This window comes from Tachyglossus aculeatus, chromosome 7 (assembly GCF_015852505.1).
Source record: "Tachyglossus aculeatus isolate mTacAcu1 chromosome 7, mTacAcu1.pri, whole genome shotgun sequence".
In the NCBI taxonomy this organism is placed as follows: Eukaryota; Metazoa; Chordata; class Mammalia; order Monotremata; family Tachyglossidae; genus Tachyglossus; species Tachyglossus aculeatus.
In genome coordinates this window covers 28,834,045-28,852,357 of record NC_052072.1, presented here as the reverse complement: position 1 = coordinate 28,852,357, position 18,313 = coordinate 28,834,045, and the positions used below count along the sequence as shown (strand labels likewise).

The window sequence follows — 18,313 nt, the reverse complement described above, 5'->3', positions numbered from 1 at the left end:
ATAAATATGACTGAATGAATGAATGAATGGCAGCACAGTGCCACCAGTCTCTTTGACCAGATTTCAAATTCGATTTCAGTGATAGGGTCCTTTTAAAAATGATAATAATAGTGATGGCATTTGTTAATAATAATAATAATAATAATGATGATGGCATTTGTTAAGCACTTACTATGTGCAAAGCGCTGTTAGCGCTGGGGGGATACACGGTGATCAAGTTCACATGGGGCTCACAGTCTGAATCCCCATTTTACAGATGAGGTAACTGAGGCTCAGAGAAGTGAAGTGACTTGCCCAAAGTCACACAGCTGACCATTGGCGGGGCTGGGATTTGAACCCATGGCCCATTTATTTTACTTGTACATATCTATTCTATTTATTTCATTTTGTTAATATGTTTGGTTTTGTTCTCTGTCTCCCCCTTCTAGACTGTGAGCACACTGTTGGGTAGGGACCGTCTCTATATGTTGCCAGCTTGGACTTCCCAAGCGCTCAGTACAATGCTCTGCACACAGTAAGCGCTCAGTAAATACAATTGATTGATTGAGTGACCTCTGTTTCCAAAGCTCGGGCTCTTTCCCCTGAGCCATGCTGCTTGTAGTGCCGGACTGTGAAGCCATGGGCCTGACAGCCAGCGTTCCTACAAGGAAAGTCCCATCTGTTGTACAGGGGCCATCCAGCATCCGCTCCGGAAGCTATCTTCCTTTAGGACGTCATCTGGTCTTTCCCGGTGCTGCTCTCTTGACCCTGGCCATGGTTAGCAGAGAGCTGGTCCAGCTGGGAACAGCCTTGAGGTCAATTTTTTATTTTATTTTATGTAATTTAGTGTTTACTATGTGTCAAACACTGTTCTAAGCTCTGAGGTAAGTACGTATTAATTAAGTCAGATACGGTTCCTGTCCCACATGGGACTCAGTAGGAGGGAGCCCCATTTGGGAGGAGTTTTTGTTTGCTGCCGAGGGAGGTGGGCAGACAGTGAAAGCTTTTGAGGATTGGAGAGTCACATTTCAGGACGGTGATCCGGAACCAGCTTGTGGTGTAGACTGAAGAGGATGAGGCTGGAGGCGGAAAGGCCAGTGAGGCGGCCGATGTGACGGTCTGACCGTGATATGATAAGGGACTGAAAGGATGGTCGCTGTTTGGGCGGAGAGTAGTAGTGGAAATAAATAACATTTATTGACCTTCAGCTATGTGAAGCGCTGTACACAGTGGTGGGAAAGAATAAATGGGCAAATCTGCCCCCGAAAGGTTCACAGTTTAAGAAGAGGTAGAGGGGGAACTGGAGAAAGAACCGGCTAGAGGTTCACAGTTTTAAGAAGAGGAAGATGGGGAGCTGGAGAAAGAACCGGCTAGAGGTTCACAGTTTTAAGAAGAGGAAGAGGGGAAACTGGAGAAAGAACCAGCAGGACTTTGTAGTTGATTGAATGTGAGAGCTGAAAGACGCCGAGGGGTCAAGGACGACGGGACAAGGATGATGATGTAATTGACAGAGATGGGAAAGTTCAAGATGAAAGATTAATGGAAAGGAAGAGACGCAGCGTGGCGTAGTGGAAAGAGCACAGGCCCGGGAGTGAGAGGACCTGGCTTCTAATCCCAGCTCTACCGCATGTCTGCTGTGTGACTTCGGGCAAGTCACTTCCCTTCTCTGTTCCTCAGTTATCTCATTTGTAAAAGCGGGACTGTGAGCCCCAGGGACTGGGTCCAACCTGATTAGTTTGTATCTACCCCTGCACTTAGTACAGTGCCCGGCTCATAGTAAGCACTTAACAAATACCACAATTATTAACGATACGGTAGAGCTGATAGACACGGTTCCTGCCCACAGGAGCTCACAGTCTAGCCAAAGTCTTGTTGCTCAGAGCTGAGTTTTGGATAAGTCACGGATTTGAAAGTTGGATAAGATGACATTCTAATTCCCCTCTCCTTTTTCCTTGGCACGTGAACCTTGTCATCAATCATAGGGAGATAATAACAATAATATAATTATGGTATTTGTTAAGTGCTTACTATGTGCCAAGCACTGTTCTAAGTACTGAGATAAAGCACCCCCTGGTTTTTCTAGGGGCTTTAGAGGAATTAGGATTTGGGCAGGGAAGAAGAAGGAAAAGAGAAAGGAAAAAATGGAAAAGTAGGAGTGTTGTGGTCATGAGGTTCCTGTTCTTTTCTGTCCAGTGATCTCATATCCAGTCATGGGGCTTTTATGGCAGAAGGACCAGAATTCACACATAAAAGGATGTTTATGTCTGCAGACTATAAGGGAATTCCCTGCTCCCCCAAATAGTGAAGCCAAGGGACTCATGAAGGTTTCATTCCTAAAATTGATAGTCCTTTGTCATTTAAAGATAATTACTACAAAATACTTCTCATGCTTCTTCAGGCTTCATTACGAGCCTACATGCTTAACGGAGACTACACTGCTTTCTGTAATGCTAATGAAACAGTTCAAACCCTGTAAATCCCATCTACATTTATGTGGATGACAGATTGGAGTTGAAAGTTGGCAGGGAGCTAAATTTGGTATTGATTTTATTATCTTCTGTCTTCAGCAGCTTAGTAGTGATTAACATGTTGGTTTTCCTTTCCCATCGACACTCACCTGCCTTGGCTTAAAGGCGGTGCTGAGGAAGAGGAATGGACTATTTAACTTTGGGTGGTACCTGTCAGCTCTGGGTATCTTTGTTATACTGGGCAGTGATTTAGTTCATCTTTATTTAAGAATATATCATAAATTATTTGTATTAATGTCTGTCCCCCCCTCTAGACTTTAATCTAGTTGTGGGCGGGGAAAACGTCTGCCAGCTCTCTTGTATTGTACTCTCCCAAGCACTTAGTACAGAGCTCTGCGCATAGTAAGTGCTCAATAAATACCACTGATGATGAATATTCCCAAGAGCTTGCTGCTTCAGTCCCCCAGTTGCTTTTTAAAGCCTCCAGACGGGCGACTGAAATCTCCCATATGCTTACACCGCTCTCTCTCCCACTCCGAAATCTCACATTTGCTCCTGTCTCCAGCACTTCAAACTTAATATGTTCAAAAGTGAATTCCTCATCTTCCCTCTCTCGTAACTTCCCCAGCACCGTTGACAACACCATCATTCTCCCCCTCTCTCAAGTCCAACCTTGGGCATTGCCCTTGAATCCTGTCTCTCTTTCCACCCCCATAGTCGGTCAGTGTCCAAATCCTGTCAGTTCTTTCTTTGCAAAACCTCCAGAATCTGCCCCTTCCTCTCCTCCAAACCCTCATCACGGTGACCCAAGCTCTTGACTAATCCTGACCCGAATTCTACATCAGCCTCCTCACGGGCCTCCTTGGCTCTAGCCTCTCCCCATCCAGTCTCTGCTTCACTCTGCTTCCGAGATCATTTTTCTAAAAAAACTGTTCTGCACAAGCCTCCCTGCTCCTCCAAAAAGCTCCCCTAGTTGCCCATCCCTTGCTGCATCAGGCAGAAACTCTTGGCCAGTGTCTTTCAGGGACTCACTCCCTGAAATTATATTTGCTTCCCCCTACCTTTAATTGATTCTACTGCCAGTCTCCCCCACTACATTGAGAACAGATATCATGTTCACTAACTCAGTTTTACTCTCCCAAGTGCTTAGTACAGTGTTCCGCACAGACTGAGTGCTGAATAAAAACTACTGATTGGTTAATTGAGAGACCAGGCAGCTTTCGAAAGAGTGCTGTATCTTTAGTAGTTGGTGTCCATGTAATATTGAAGGTTTTCCACACACATTTTTGAATCTTTTTCCATGTCTTAAAAACCAGAGAGAAAGCCAGAAGCTGTCGTCAACCATTCCAGCTCCGAATCCAAGAGTAGTAGTGTCATCGAACAAATACCACCACCGACTCAGAATACCTTCTCGGCTTCTCCTGCTAGGAGGGTGAGTCCACCGAGATCGACATGGGGGTTGGGATTGGCCATTACTTTTACCCGCAGAGGCCAAGGACCGTGCCTGTTTATTATAATATTGTAAGCGCTTAGAACAGTGCTTTGCACACAGTATGTGCCCAGTAAATACGTATGAATGAAAGAAGCATGGTGAGGAGCCTGGCTCCCGGTTCCAGTTTTCTTCTGTTGCAGCAGAACAGTCTGACAATATCAAAAGGCACCCAGGAAGCTGGCGGTTTGGCCACCATCCAGTTGAGTGGATCAAAGCGGACAGCGAAAATTCAGGCCCTCAAAGTGGATTTTTTTACTTGAAGTCATTCAGGTTGGCAACCTCATTGAGCCACTGAGCCAGATAATCCTTATCTTATGCCGTCAAATCGTGTCCGACCCGTTAGCAACTCCATGGACACATCTCTGCCAGAATGCCCCACCTCCACCTGCAATTGTTCTGGTAGTGTATCTGTAGTGTTTTCTTGGTAAAAATACGGATGTGGTTTACCATTGCCTCCTTCCGTGCAGTAAGCTCGAGTCTCCAACCTCAACTCTCTCCCATGCCGCTGCTGCCCAGGGTGAGTGAGTTTTGACTTGTAGCCGATTGCCTTCCACTCGCTAGCCACTGCCCGAGCTAGGAATGGAGTGGATATGCCTCTACTCGACTCTCCCGTGGTCGTATTTATGGAGAGTAATGGAAACTCTTCGGGTGAAACCCTGAGAGGACAGCCAGATAATTACCAAATCTCCATTTGGTTTGGTTTCGAGGAAAGGGACCAGGCAGTGGAGTTATAAAACTGGCAGGCGGCAAACCTGATCTCTGTGGAATACCATTAAAAACGCTCAAGTGGCATAGCTATTATAGCCGTTTCTGACGATTATAGCTAACAAGGAGCAATTACGTATTCATCTAACAAGAACTGGAAAATAATTTGTGTTCTCTCTCATCGGAGAAGCAGCGTGGCTCACTGGAGAGAGCCCGGGCTTTGGAGTCAGAGGCCATGGGTTCAAATCCCGGCTCTGCCGATTGTCAGCTGTGTGACTTTGGGCAAGTCACTTAACTTCTCCGTGCCTCAGTTACCTCATCCGTAAAATGGGGATTAAGACTGTGAGCCCCCCGTGGGACAACCTGATCACCTTGTAACCTCCCCAGCGCTTAGAACAGTGCTTTGCACATAGTAAGCGCTTAATAAATGCAATCATTATTATTATTATTGTTATTATTATTATTATCTGAATTCGGAGCTGCTTTGCATGTTTACCGTTGATTCGGGCTAATATAAGTTTCCCACGGCACTTATGTACATATCTATAATTTATTTTTATGTCCATTAGCCCCTCTAGACTGTAAGCTTGTTGTGGGCAGGGAATGTGTCTGTTATATTGTACGCCCCCAAGTGCACCACACACAGTAAGCGCTCAGTAAATATGATTAACTGATTGATTGACATCACCCAAGTCAGGTATGGAGGTAAGGCCTCCCACCAACCACCCCTGAATCACGTTGTATCCTTAACCTCAGTGGCCAAGACAAAAACTCCTCACTATTGGCTTCAAAGCTCTCCATCACCTTACCCCCTCCTACCTCACCGCCCTTCTCTCCTTCTACATCCCAGCCCTCATATTCCGCTCCTCTGGTGCCGCTAACCTTCCCACTGGGCCTCGTTCTCGTCTGTCCCGCCATCGACCCCTGGCCCACATCCTACCTTTATCCTGGAATGCCCTCCCTCCTCAAATCTGCCAAGCAATCGCATCTCCCCCCTTCAAAGCCTTACTGAAGGCTCGCCTCCTCCAGGAGGCCTTCTAAGACTAAGCCCCCCTTTACATCAGCTTCCCCTACCCCCCACGTCGCCCCAACTCCCTGCCCCACAGCACTGGTGTATATATGTACATATCTACAATTCTATTTATATTAATGCCTGTTTTACCTGTTTTGATGTGTATATATATATTGTAGCTCTGTTTATTTATATTGATGCCTGTTTACTTGTTTTTGATGTCTGTCTCCCCCCTTCTAGATTGTGAGCCCAGTGTGGGCAGGGATTGTCTTTGTTGCCAAATTGTACTTCCCAAGCGCTTAGTTCAGTGCCCCGCACATAGTAAGCGGTCAATAAATATGATTGAATGAATGAAGGAATGAAAGCCTGAGTTGCATCAAAAAGAGGCAAGAGTAAGCTCGGTGTAGACAGGGAATGTCTGTTTATTGTTGTATTGTGCTCTCCAAAACATGTATTGCAGTGCTCGGCACATAGTAAGCTCTCAATAAATATGATTGAATGAAAGTGATATAAACAGGATTTAATTTTGAACGTGAATAGCCACAACCGCAGAACATTGAGGGCGAGACTTGCAAGGCAACATTCTACAATTCCTGAAGAGTTTGGTGACTGATTAGCTGAACGTCCAACTAGAAATCAGGTCTAATCAGCTGCCCTTGTGAACTCGGGTCCGAGCTGCTTAGGAGAGCCCGGAAAACCTGAACCCGAGTTGCAGTTCTTCACCAGCGACACCGCAGACCAAGTTAGCCCATACTAACCGTCCTTTTCATTCTGGATGTAGCTTGGCGAGAGAGGAAGAGAGGAATAACTTCAGGCATTAGATCCTTCCTTAGGTCTCAGGACGGGACTCAGACTCCTATGTCTTACTCAGTTGCCAGTGGAAAAGGATTAAGTTTTCCTCTCCTCTCCTCACCAGAGCTCAGCTCCACGCTTCCTCCAATAAGGGGATTTCCATCCTACAGGTTAAAAGTATCCCTGTCCAAAACACATGGAAAGGGTGGCCAGATTGCATTGTTCATTAATTGATGGTACTTATTAAGCATTTATTGTGTGCAGAGCACTGCACTAACCAGTTGGAAGGGTACAGAGTAGTCAAGTTGATAGACATAATCCCTGCCCTCAAGAAGCTCAAACACCCTGGTGCCATTACTTGTTTTATTCATATTAATGTCTGTCTCCCCCTGAATGATAATAATACTAATAATGGTATTTGTTAAGCGCTTACTATGTGCCAAGCACTGTTCTAAGCGCCGGGGGAGATACAAGGTAATCGGGTTGTCCCAGGTGGGGCTCACTGTCTTAATCCCCGTTTTACAGATGAGGGAACTGAGGCACAGGGAAGTTAAGTGACTCGCCCAATGTCGTACAGCTGACAGGTGGCGGAGGCAGGATTAGGACTCACGACCTCTGACTCCCAAACCTGTGCTCTTTCCACTGAGCCACGAGCAGGGAATGTGTCCGCTAATTCTGTTGGATTGTACTCTTCCAAGTGCTAAATACAGTGCTTCTGCCCACAGTAATCGCTCATTAAGTACAAACTGATTGATTGATTCACAGGTGCCAATGGACTTTTCTACACTTTGGTTCCTTCAGTTTCCACAAGGTTCTACCATCGTGTCTCGTCCTTATCTCATCATGCCCTGAGGCGACCCTCATGTGAAATCCCAGGGAGCTCTGTCTCCCAATTTATTTTATCAGAGTTCAGATTAAATCACAGACTTAAATCAAATCCCAAAAGCCAGAGGAGGGGATTTTAACTCGGCCCCGTTGGCTAGAGGTGATGGGGACTCCCAGAGGAATAGACCAAGTGGAAGAAATTCTACGGGGCTTTGCCTCGGAAATGTCGACACAGCACTCTCCTGCCGTCACCTCGCCCTGAAGCATCGAGATGGGCATCCCACAAAGCAGGGAAAGCTGAAAATACCTGAGGGATCCTTTCCGCCCATCAGGGACTAAGGCAATAAGATGCTGCAACCTAACTCACAAAAGCAGGGTCTCTTCCTAGCCGACATACCCACCAGGAATCCCCTGTTAACAGTCCCTTTATCTTAAAATTCTATTTTTCTCTTTCATGAGAGGAAGAATGCAATGCTATTATCTAAGCTCAATCAATCAATCAATTGTATTTATTGAGCATTTACTATGTGCAGAGCACTGTATTAAGCATAATTCAGAATAATACATCCCTACCCGTAATGAGCTTACAGTCTTAGCATTTTGAAGCTGGAAACAGAAAGAACCCAGGATTCTGGTCTTGATCAGACCTTTTTAACCGTATCATGCTGCCACAATGGTTACCTGTGCTTTATCAGCATGCTATATTTTGGGGTTAAATTATACTTTCCTAAAGTAATCCAGATGCTATGGGAATAAACAAATAATGATAATAATTGTGCTATTTATTAAGCACTTATTGGGTGTCTAGCACTGTTCCAAGCGCTGTGGTAGATGCAAGATAATCTGATTGGACATAGAATCTGTTCCACATGGGGCTTATTTTTTAAAAAATTATATTTGTTACGTGCTTATTACCTGCCAGTCACTGTTCAAAGCACTGGGGTAGATACAAGCTAATCAGGTTGGACGGCCTTAATCTCCATTTTACAGATGAGGTTACTGTGGCACAGAGAAGCTAAGTGACTTGCCCGGGGTCACCCAGCAGACAAGTGGCAGAGTCAGATTTAGAACCCAGAACCTTCTGACTCCCAGCCCCTCACTCTATCCACTAGACCACGCCGCTTCTCACAAAATTATGTTGCCAACTTGTACTTCCCAAGCGCCATGTACAGAGCTCTGCACACAGTAAGCGCTCAGTAAATACGATTGAATGGATGAATCTAAGCAGGAGGGAGAACAGGTATCCAGTCTCCATTTGGCAGATGAGGAAACTGGAGCATAGACAGATGCAGTGATTTGCCCCAGGCCAGGCAGGTGGCAGTCGGGATTAGAACCCAGGTCCTCTGTCTCCCCAAACCTGGAGCCCAAACAGTCTTCTAGACTGTGAGCCCATTATGGGCAGGGTTTATCTCTGTTGCTGAATTTTGCTTTCTAAGCATATAGTACGGTGCTCTGCAAACAGTAAGCCCTCAATAAATTCGATGGAATGAATTGAATGATGTTCTCTGAGGCACGTAATAAAAACATATAGATCTGATGGGATGCATTTTTTTTCTGAGAGGATGGTAGAGAATGAACTATGGTCTTGGCCAATTCGGTGCCTGGCCCGGAGTGAGTTGGGGCAGGGCGCCTGGGAGTTAATTCAGCCAGGGAATACTAAACCTAAAGGTCAGGAAGGGAAGGGGAAGAATGGATTGCGAATTGCACTTGAACTGCCGATGTCCTCTGCAGAGGAGGGAGAGGAAACTGGGAAGAGGCAAAATAATTTTGAGAGACTGCCGATACATCCCTTCCAATCAATCAATCAATCAATCGTATTTATTGAACGCTTACTGTGTGCAGAGCACTGTACTAAGCGCTTGGGAAGTAGAAGTTGGCAACATATAGAGACAGTCCCTACCCAACAGTGGGCTCACAGTCTTAACTCCCCCTCCCTCCCGCCCCTATCTTGCAGAAAGGATTCCCCGGGCGTAGGCTGCTTTGCCTAATGAGGCTGCCGGCTTTGAATTATGAATGCACAGGTGAACAGGGTGGGAGGGCCGGCGGGTGAGGCTAGGGCAAAATGAGAGGCCCCCAGTGATGGCCCCACAGACCCATCTACGGAAGGCCAAGAAGGTGACCGTGCGTGGGTGTATGCATCAGGAAAGTGGACGCAGACACTGACGCAGGGGGCATGGGTGGATGCGGAGACGCATGGAAGCCACAGGCGCATACAGGGAAAGTAGTCGGGGCTTGGTGAGGAGACTGTTCCCCGCTGAGGCAAGCCCCGGGGGGGAACTGGAGTGGACGTTCCCCTCAGAGAGGCTGCGGAAGGCTAAGAGCTCAACCAGAACTCCTGTCGTGATTCCACCTCCCAGCTTGTCACTCTCTTCACCCTCCCCCAGCAAAAGATTTCCCTGTACAGTCCCTTTTCGGTAGAGGTAAAGGCCTCCGTCCCCCTCGCGTCCCCTCTCCCGGAGTTCCCCGGGTTTCTAGTGCAACCCACTGATAGGGTCTCCTCCTTCGCCCTCCCCTGCTCTGTCTCTCACCCTCTGCCCCCCACAGTTCTCCTCCAGCTTCTTCAACAAGACCGAAGAGCCCAAGGACGAATCCCCCTCTTCCTGGAGGCTGGGGCTCCGCAAAACTGGCAGCCACAACATGCTGAGTGAGGTGGCCAACTCCCGAGAGGCCCTGAGGGACCGGGGATCCTCAATCTACCGCTCTTCTTCCAGTCCTCGGATTTCTGCGCTGCTCGACAACAAAGAAAAGGTACCTTCTGGGTTGGGAGACAGAGAGGGAGGATGATTCCCTGAAAACTCACTCGCTTAGGGATACAGCCCTGAAAACCCCCCAGAATTGACTGGCACAATTCATTTACCCCCCTTTTACTCCCTTTCAGAACATGAACAATAAAATTAAGTAACGTATAAAATAAAACAGAGTGACATGCCATTTTTGTCACTGACCTGGGACCAGTGAATATTCACCCTGGATGCTTGGTCAACTTCTGAGTTGATATTATTATTATCGTTTAGTAATATCATTATATTCACTAAGCATTTAATATGTGTCAGGCACCATACTGAGCACTGGGGTAGTTACACGATCATAAACTGGCACACAGTCCCTGTCCCACATGGGCTCACAGACTAAGGTATTTCATCCCCATTTTACAGTGGAGCAAACTAAGACACAGAAAGGTTAAGTGACTTGCTCAGGGTCACAGTGCAGGTAAGTAACAGAGCTGGATTAGAACCCAAGTCCCCTGGTTTCCAGTCCTGTTATCGCTTTCATTAGGGCACACTACTTCTACTGCTGACTGGACTTTTTTATGGTATTTGTTAAGCGCCACTATGCTACGTACTGGGGTCGATAATAATGATAGCATTTATTAAGCACTTACTATGTGCAAAGCACTGTTCTAAGCGCTGGGGAGGTTACAAGGTGATCAGGTTGTCCCATGGGGGGCTCACAGTCTTTATCCCCATTTTACAATAGATACAGTAGATACAAGATAATCAGTGCCGGTCCCACACTGGGCTCATGGTCTTACTCCTCATTTTACAGATGAGGTAGCTGAGGCCCAGAGAAGTTAACTGCCTTGCCCAAGGTCCCACAGCAGACAAGTGGCAGAGCTGGGATTAGAACCCAGGTCCCTTGACTCCCAAACCCATGCTCTTTCCACTTGGGCCATGCTGCTTCTTTCTAGGCTTTGTCTTGCAGAGTAATGACAGGATCAGGACAACCAGCTGTGTGTGTGTGGCCTGGAAAACTGATGTCCAGATCAACATCCAGTGATCTTCTGGACTTTGGGTTTTGGAAAAATGCTATATCCCTGGGCAGGATAAAGAAAAATTAATCAAATTTTGAATGCTGGAATGTAGTAGGAGTAGAGCCCGGGCTTTGGAGTCAGAGGTCATGGGTTCAAGTCCCGGCTCTGCCAATTGTCAGCTGTGTGACTTTGGGCAAGTCACTTCACTTCTCTGTGCCTCAGTTCCCTCATCTGTAAAATGGGGATTAAGACTGTGAGCCCTCTGTGGGACAACCTGATTGCCTTGTAACCTCCCCAGCGCTTAGAACAGTGCTCTGCACATAGTAAGCGCTTAATAAATGCCATTATTATCATCATCGTTATTATTATAGCATTTATTGAGTGCCCGCTTGGTTTCTAGACTGTGAGTCTGTTGTTGGGTAGGGACCATCTCCATGTGTTGCCAACTTGTACTTCCCAAGCGCTTAGTACAGTGCTGTGCACACAGTAAGTGCTCAATAAATACGATTGATTGAATGAATGAATGAACTCTCCCCATCTTAAAAGCCCTACTAAACTCTCATCTCTTCCAGGAAGTCGTCCCTGATTAATCCCTCCTTTCCCCACCCTCTTTTCCCTCCCTACTTCATCACCATTTTTAAATCGTATTTTAAGCACATTCTATGTGCCAAGCACTGTTCTAAGTGCTGGGATAGATGCAAGATACTCAGGTTGGACAGTCCCTTCCCACATGGCATTCACAGTCCAAGTAGGAGGGAATAGGATTTAATCCCCATTTTATAGATGAGGAAACAGGCACAGAAAAATAAAGTGACTTGCCCAAGGTCACACCGCAGATAAGTGGCGGAGCTGGGATTGGAACCCAGATCCTTGGACTCTCCAGCCTGTGCTCTTTCCACTAGGCCATGCTGCTTCTCTGCACTTAATCCCACCCCGTAAGCACTTAGGCAGCCTAGCTACCCTCTTCCTTAATACGTATCCATTGTGAGCAGGGATTGTCTCTCTTTATTGCTGCATTGTACTTTGCAAGCACTTAGTACAGTGCTCTGCACACAGTAAGCGTTCAGTAGATACGATGGAATGAATGAATGAATGTACATAACCTTAGACTTGTGTCCTTCCCATACCTATAATTTATTTTAACATCTTCTCCCTGAAAAGATGGTGAGTATCTTGAGGGCAGGGATCGTGTCTAGTTTTTGTTCTTTCTTAAGCGCTTAGTTTAGTGCTTTGCAAGCAGTAACCATTCAGTAAATACCCTTGATTGATTAGTAAAAGCGAAACAGAGGAGGAAGGTATTCCTAGCCCACAAACTGCTTGTGGTCACTCTGGGCCAACAGGCATAAAAGTACTTAGACCCAGATTAATCAAAAGAAATAATTAAAAGGACAACTGAATCCATAGATTAGACTGTGAGCCCACTGTTGGTAGGGACTGTCTCTGTATGTTGCCAATTTGTACTTCCCAAGTGCTTAGTACAGTGCTCTGCACATAGTAAGCACTCAATAAATAAGATTGATGATGATGATCCATAGAGGATAGATCTAAATAAATACATAGGTTTTAGAGGTGGCTGACGTTTATATGACTTGGGATGGTGATAATAACAACAGTAGTAATGAATAATTATGGCACTTAAGTGCTTAATATGTGTCAAGCCCTGAACTCACAGATTAGGAGGGAGTAGGATTTAATCCCCATTTTACAGATGAGGAAACAGGCACAGAGAAGAATAATAATAATTATGGCATTTATTAAGTGCTTACTATGTGCAAAACACTGTTCTAAGCACTTGGAAGGTTACAAGGTGATCAGGTTGTCCCACGGGGGTGCTCACAGTCTTAATTCCCATTTTACAGATAAGGGAACTGAGGCGCAGAGAAGTGAAGTGACTTTCCCAAAGTCACACAGCTGACAGTTGGTGGAGCCGGGATTAGAACTCAGATCCTCTGACACCCACCCCCACCCCCCCACCCTGGCCCATGCCTTTTCTACTAGGCCACGCTGCTTCCCCCCTACTTGGGGTGCTGCGAATGAGATGGGGTTTCAGAAGAGCTTTGAATCTGGGGAGGATTCCAAGGTGAAGGAACATCGTGTACGAGGGGGCGGTGAGGTGGGAACGTCACGAGTGTAGTACAGGTGGAAGTTTGGCTTGGGAGGACCGAAGAGGGCGGACGTGGAAGGGGGTGACTTGGTGAATCAATCAATCAATCGTATTTATTGAGCGCTTACTGTGTGCAGAGCACTGTACTAAGCGCTTACTAAGCCTTGAAGCCATGTACCATCACCATGGTTACCTTGCCAGGCCAAAGTATGGCGAGTCATATTGCTGGATTCCTGGAGGTAGCTCTGGGCAGCCGTCGGCATCATTTTTAGGTCTTCTTCTGCCGTCCTCAAGGCCCCCTGCACTTGAGCAGTAGGGGACATGGACCGGTGGGCCTTCAAAATGTCTTTAGTGGCTACCCAGAGTTAAAGGAAGCTGAAGAAATGGGCTGACTTCCTCTAGACCATAAGTTCATCAATCAATCAATCAATCAATCGTATTTATTGAGCACTTACTGTGTGCAGAGCACTGTACTAAGCGCTTGGGAAGTACAAGTTGGCAACATATAGAGACGGTCCCTACCCAACAGTGGGCTCACAGTCTGGAAGGGGACTAGAAGTCATCGTACAGGGAATGTTTTATTTTGCTCTCCCAAGCGTTTAAAGTACAGTGCTCTGCACACAGCAAGTGCTCAATAAATAAGATTGATTGATTGACTGACTTGACCCAGCCAATTGTGGTGGAGTGGCAGCCCAGGATGGGGAGGAGATGCTCTGCCGGATGGCTGGGCCCTCCCTGAAATGTGAGTTAGAGGTTGATGATGCTTTCTCTACTGCTTGCTCCACCTGGCAAATAACTACTCCTTCACTTGCTCACAACTGGTAAAATTGTGTTGTCTTGCAAATAGCAATGAATTAATCCAACTGTTTTACGTAATCAATTGAGAATTCAATTGAGTCAATTGATTCAATGGTGAGGGAAAGTCACCCGTTTCCATTCAATGGATTCAATTAGAGAAGCAGCGTGGCTCAGTGGAAAGAGCCCAGTCTTGGGAGTCAGAGGTCGTGGGTTTGAATCCCGGCTCCGCCACATGTCTGCTGTGTGACCTTGGGCAAGTCACTTCACTTTTCTGAGCCTCAGTGACCTCATCTGTGAAATGGGGATGAAGACTGGGAGCCCCCCCGGGGGACAACATGATCACCTTGTAACCTCCCCAGTGCTTAGACCAGTGCTTTGCACATAGTAAGCGCTTAACAAATGCCATCATTATTATTATTAATTGTTTATTGAGCATTTACTGTGTGCAGAGCACTGTACTAAGCACTTGGGAGAGTACAGTATAGCAGAGTTGGTAGATACATTTGCTGCCCACAGTGAGCTCAGAGTCCAGAGGGAGCCTCTGTGATTTCCAGTAGAAATTTGTCTTTCCCCCTTGGTTGGCTAAGGAAAGCAAACTGAAGTAAATGTTGTAACCCTAAGGAGAAAAGCCTCTGGTTGAGCTTCTGAATTCTGTGCTCAGCCCCAAGTCTTGTCTCTAATGGGCAGGATTGCCCTGCTGGGCCACCCTTCATGTTTCTCATTTTTGTTTCGCTTGTTAGGAGAAGGACAGCAAAAGCTATTTTGCCTCAATCGCACCTCGAAGGCTCAACAGCACAAGTGACATCGAAGAAAAGGAGAACAGGTAGGGCAGACTCAGGCCGTCCGGGTGGTTCTGCCTTGGTGCCATTGAGCGAAGGGAAAAAGCCTCCCAGCCTGAGGGTTTGGGATGACCCTTTCCCCCTCCTGGGCCACCAGGTCTTTTTGGAGGGGTGGGAAGGAGCTCTGCTCAGTGCGTCACCAAACGGCGTGTGTGTGATGTGGAAATTTAGCGCACTCGGATTTGCCCTCCCCATTCCAAAGAGACGCACCTGGAAACGGAAACATGTATTCACCTGTTGTATTTTCTGTCGTCTTGTCTTTGGCTGTTTAAATCCCAGCACCCCTCAGAGTAGGCCCCCTCGGGCGGAGCTTTAGATGGCGGGAGACGTTCCAAGCCTACAGCGGGTATGTGTTTTCTTTCTCGGCCTTCCGCAGGGAATCGGCGGTTAACCTCGTGCGGAGCGGCTCCTATACCCGGCAGCTGTGGAGGGATGAATCAAAGGGGAATGAACCCCCCCAGGCTGGCACGCCATCCACCTATGTCTCCACCTATCTGAAAAGGTACAGGGTCTCGGGCCTCAGGCCTCGGAAACGGGTGGCTTTCCTTCACCGTTGAATCCCCTGGCATCTGAAAGGCATCTGCCTGCTTCTCTGCACCTGTGTTGGTCACTGCTCCACCTCTGCACCCCTGAGCTATGCTGAGCTTTCCCCAGATGAATGTTGTAGCCACATTCATTTCATCGATCAGGGCTAAAGATCCATTTAAATTAGATAAGGTTGAAACTGGTCATTTTTGAAGCTGTCACCACAGATGCGCATTCCAGATCCTCTGTAAAATGGGGATTGACTGTGAGCCCCACATGGGACAACCTCATCTCCTTGTGTTCCCCCCAGCGCTTAGAACAGTGCTTTGCGCATAGTAAGCGCTTAACAAGTACCAACATTATTATTATAATTATTACACTGAATTCTCCCCCCTGAAGCCTAGAGCTGTAAGAGCTTTCAAAAGACATTTAGCATCTCCACTGTGTCCGGGCAGGCAGCCCCCGACCCTCACGGATCAAGAGGTGACTGGCTCCCTCCAAAATTCTTCAGGGAAGGAACATCTTAATTGACTTAAAGTTGTCTTGTCTTTAAAGCAGCTGGAGAAATTGCTTGTAGAACTGAATCCACCGATGTTTCCTTGGGGAGGCAGACCCAGCTCCCCAGTCTCAGATGCACCAGGATCACGAGGTGGCCTAGTGCCTTGGTTTCTTCATTTGAGACAGTGGAATGAGCTTGGCCAGCGACCACACTTCCCTTGGGTTTCTCAAGTCCCTTTCCAGACCGCTCAAAGTGCTTTCTCGCTTGGACTCTTATTTACCCACATAGAATGTGTGGAAGAACGGGAGACACAGAGATAAATAAGTCTTCCTATTTGAGGAGAGGGAATTGAGGCCCAGCAGCTTTCTCTTTACAGGCAAGAAATAATTTCCAGAAGGATTATGTGCGCATCTCAGGTTTGATGGAAAGTCTGTCTCTCCTCTTATCCCCTTCTCCCCCTACTTCCAGTTCCATTCACTAGTCATCTTGAGTTGGTGGATTAAAGTCAAGCTGACCCTTAAGCTTGTAGACCTGTTGTCGGCCAAAGACTGGGAATGGAGATAGACTGGGTTCTGTTTGCCCACAGAGGGCCACTGACCTTCCGACAACAATACTAATAATCAAATGTATTTAACTCTAAACACAAGCTAAGCACTGGGGTTGGGTAAAGCCCTTGTTCCCTTTTTGCAGATGAGGAAACTGAGGCTCCAGAGAGGTCAAGTGACTTGTCCAAGGTCCCACAGCAGTCCTGTGGCCTAGTTGGGATTAGAATCCAGTCTCCTGACTCCCATGTTCTCCCCATTGGGCCATCCTGTTTTCAGGCATGAACACGTTCTTGTCTGCAGATGCTGCAAAATGTGTTTTGTGAGGCCTGTGGCTCTGCACACAGTAAGCGCTCAATAAATACGATTGATTGAATGAGCTCTTGCCCATCCCAGGTTGTATTATTTGGTGGTTTTCATTTTAGAAATGATGCCGCCACAGTCACTGCTTTTTTTATTGTATTTGTTAAATGCTCACTCAGTGCTAGGCACTGTTCTAAGTGCTGGGGTAGTTACAAGGTAATCAGATTGGACACAGTCCAGGTCCCACATGGGCCTCACAGCTGTAATCCCCATTTTACAGCTGAGGTAACTGAGGCACAGAGAAGTGAAGTGACTTGCCAAAGAGCCCGCTGTATGCTGTCAAAGCGGAGGGGGGAAGATGGCAGCTAGACTCTAGGTGAGGCCTCCGACTGATTCGCTTGTCAGCGGTTCAGTTTGGAAATAGCACAGGTCAGTCGACAGTTTGAAAGTGAGAGTGCTTATCAATCAGTCAATCAATTAATCGTATTTATTGAGCGCTTACTGTGTGCAGAGCACTGTACTAAGCGCTTGGGAAGTACAAGTTGGCAACATATACAGACAGTCCCTATCCAACAGTGGGCTCACAGTCTAGAAACAGTGGGCTCACAGGCTTATCTGGGAGAGTGATCATCCTACCTCTAAATAAATGGGAGGTGGGAAGCTGGCCCTTCATATTCTGACCTAAGCACTTATTACAGTGCTCTGCACATAGTAAGCACTCAATAAGTAAGATTGATCGACTCTTCAAGGCCAGAAAAGAGAATATTGGAGGTGAAAAAGGCACAACTTGCTCCATGCAAATAACCGCCAGCTTTCATTTCTCTCCCTCTGGTCTTCAAGGCCATCAAAGGTAGATTATATGAGGTAAATTTCTCCCTTCTAGACTGTGAGCCCGTTGTTGGGTAGGGACCGCCTCTATATGTTCCCGACTTGTACTTCCCAAGCACTTAGTACAGTGCTCTGCACACCGTAAGCGCTCAATAAATGCGATTGAGTGGATGAAGGAATGACTGGATCCAACAATTTGGAGCTGGCAGGTTCCATTTCAATGACTTGGCTTCTCTACTGCCGCAGTTAAATTGATCATCATCATCATCATCAATCGTATTTATTGAGCGCTTACTATGTGCAGAGCACTGTACTAAGCGCTTGGGAAGTACAAATTGGCAACATATAGAGACAGTCCCTACCCAACAGTGGGCTCACAGTCTAAAAGGGGGAGACAGAGAACAAAACCAAACGCACTAACAAAATAAAATAAATACAATAGATATGTACAAGTAAAATAAATAAATAAATAGAGTAATAAATACGTACAAACATATATACATATATACAGGTGCTGTGGGGAAGGGAAGGAGTTGGGTTGACACATTGGGCATGATCAGCTTCTTGGCATGTCTGTTCTGAACAGAAGGGAGAAAGATGATGTGTCTCTTTTTTTTTATTTCCTGATCAGGATGGGTGGCATTCTCCGTTTATGTGTGTTTTAAAAACAACTCTAAAAGCCAAAGCCGCCCTTTTAAGATACATCTCAGATATATATTGAGAGTATTGGGCGGCAGCAACAATCATCCCTCTGTTTTTTGTGGCGCCTTTCCTCTTTGGCGCACAAAACCCTTTCAGATCTATGATCCCATTTATCCTGACAGCATCCCGAGGAGGGTAGGCCATCAGGG

At 46.6% G+C, this 18,313-nt stretch overlaps 1 protein-coding gene across 8 annotated transcripts in view; it reads left to right on the top strand.

Moving 5' to 3' along the window:
* Positions 1 to 18,313, top strand: part of PPP1R12B (protein phosphatase 1 regulatory subunit 12B) — a 282,648-nt gene that overhangs the window by 111,627 nt on the left and 152,708 nt on the right. For all 8 annotated transcript variants that reach the window (XM_038748884.1, XM_038748882.1, XM_038748883.1 and 5 more), the window contains exons 9-12: positions 3,764 to 3,879; positions 9,818 to 10,021; positions 14,667 to 14,749; positions 15,142 to 15,267. In XM_038748884.1, coding sequence (XP_038604812.1) covers positions 3,764 to 3,879; positions 9,818 to 10,021; positions 14,667 to 14,749; positions 15,142 to 15,267 — 529 coding nt within the window. The remainder of the gene's footprint in view (positions 1 to 3,763; positions 3,880 to 9,817; positions 10,022 to 14,666; positions 14,750 to 15,141; positions 15,268 to 18,313) is intronic.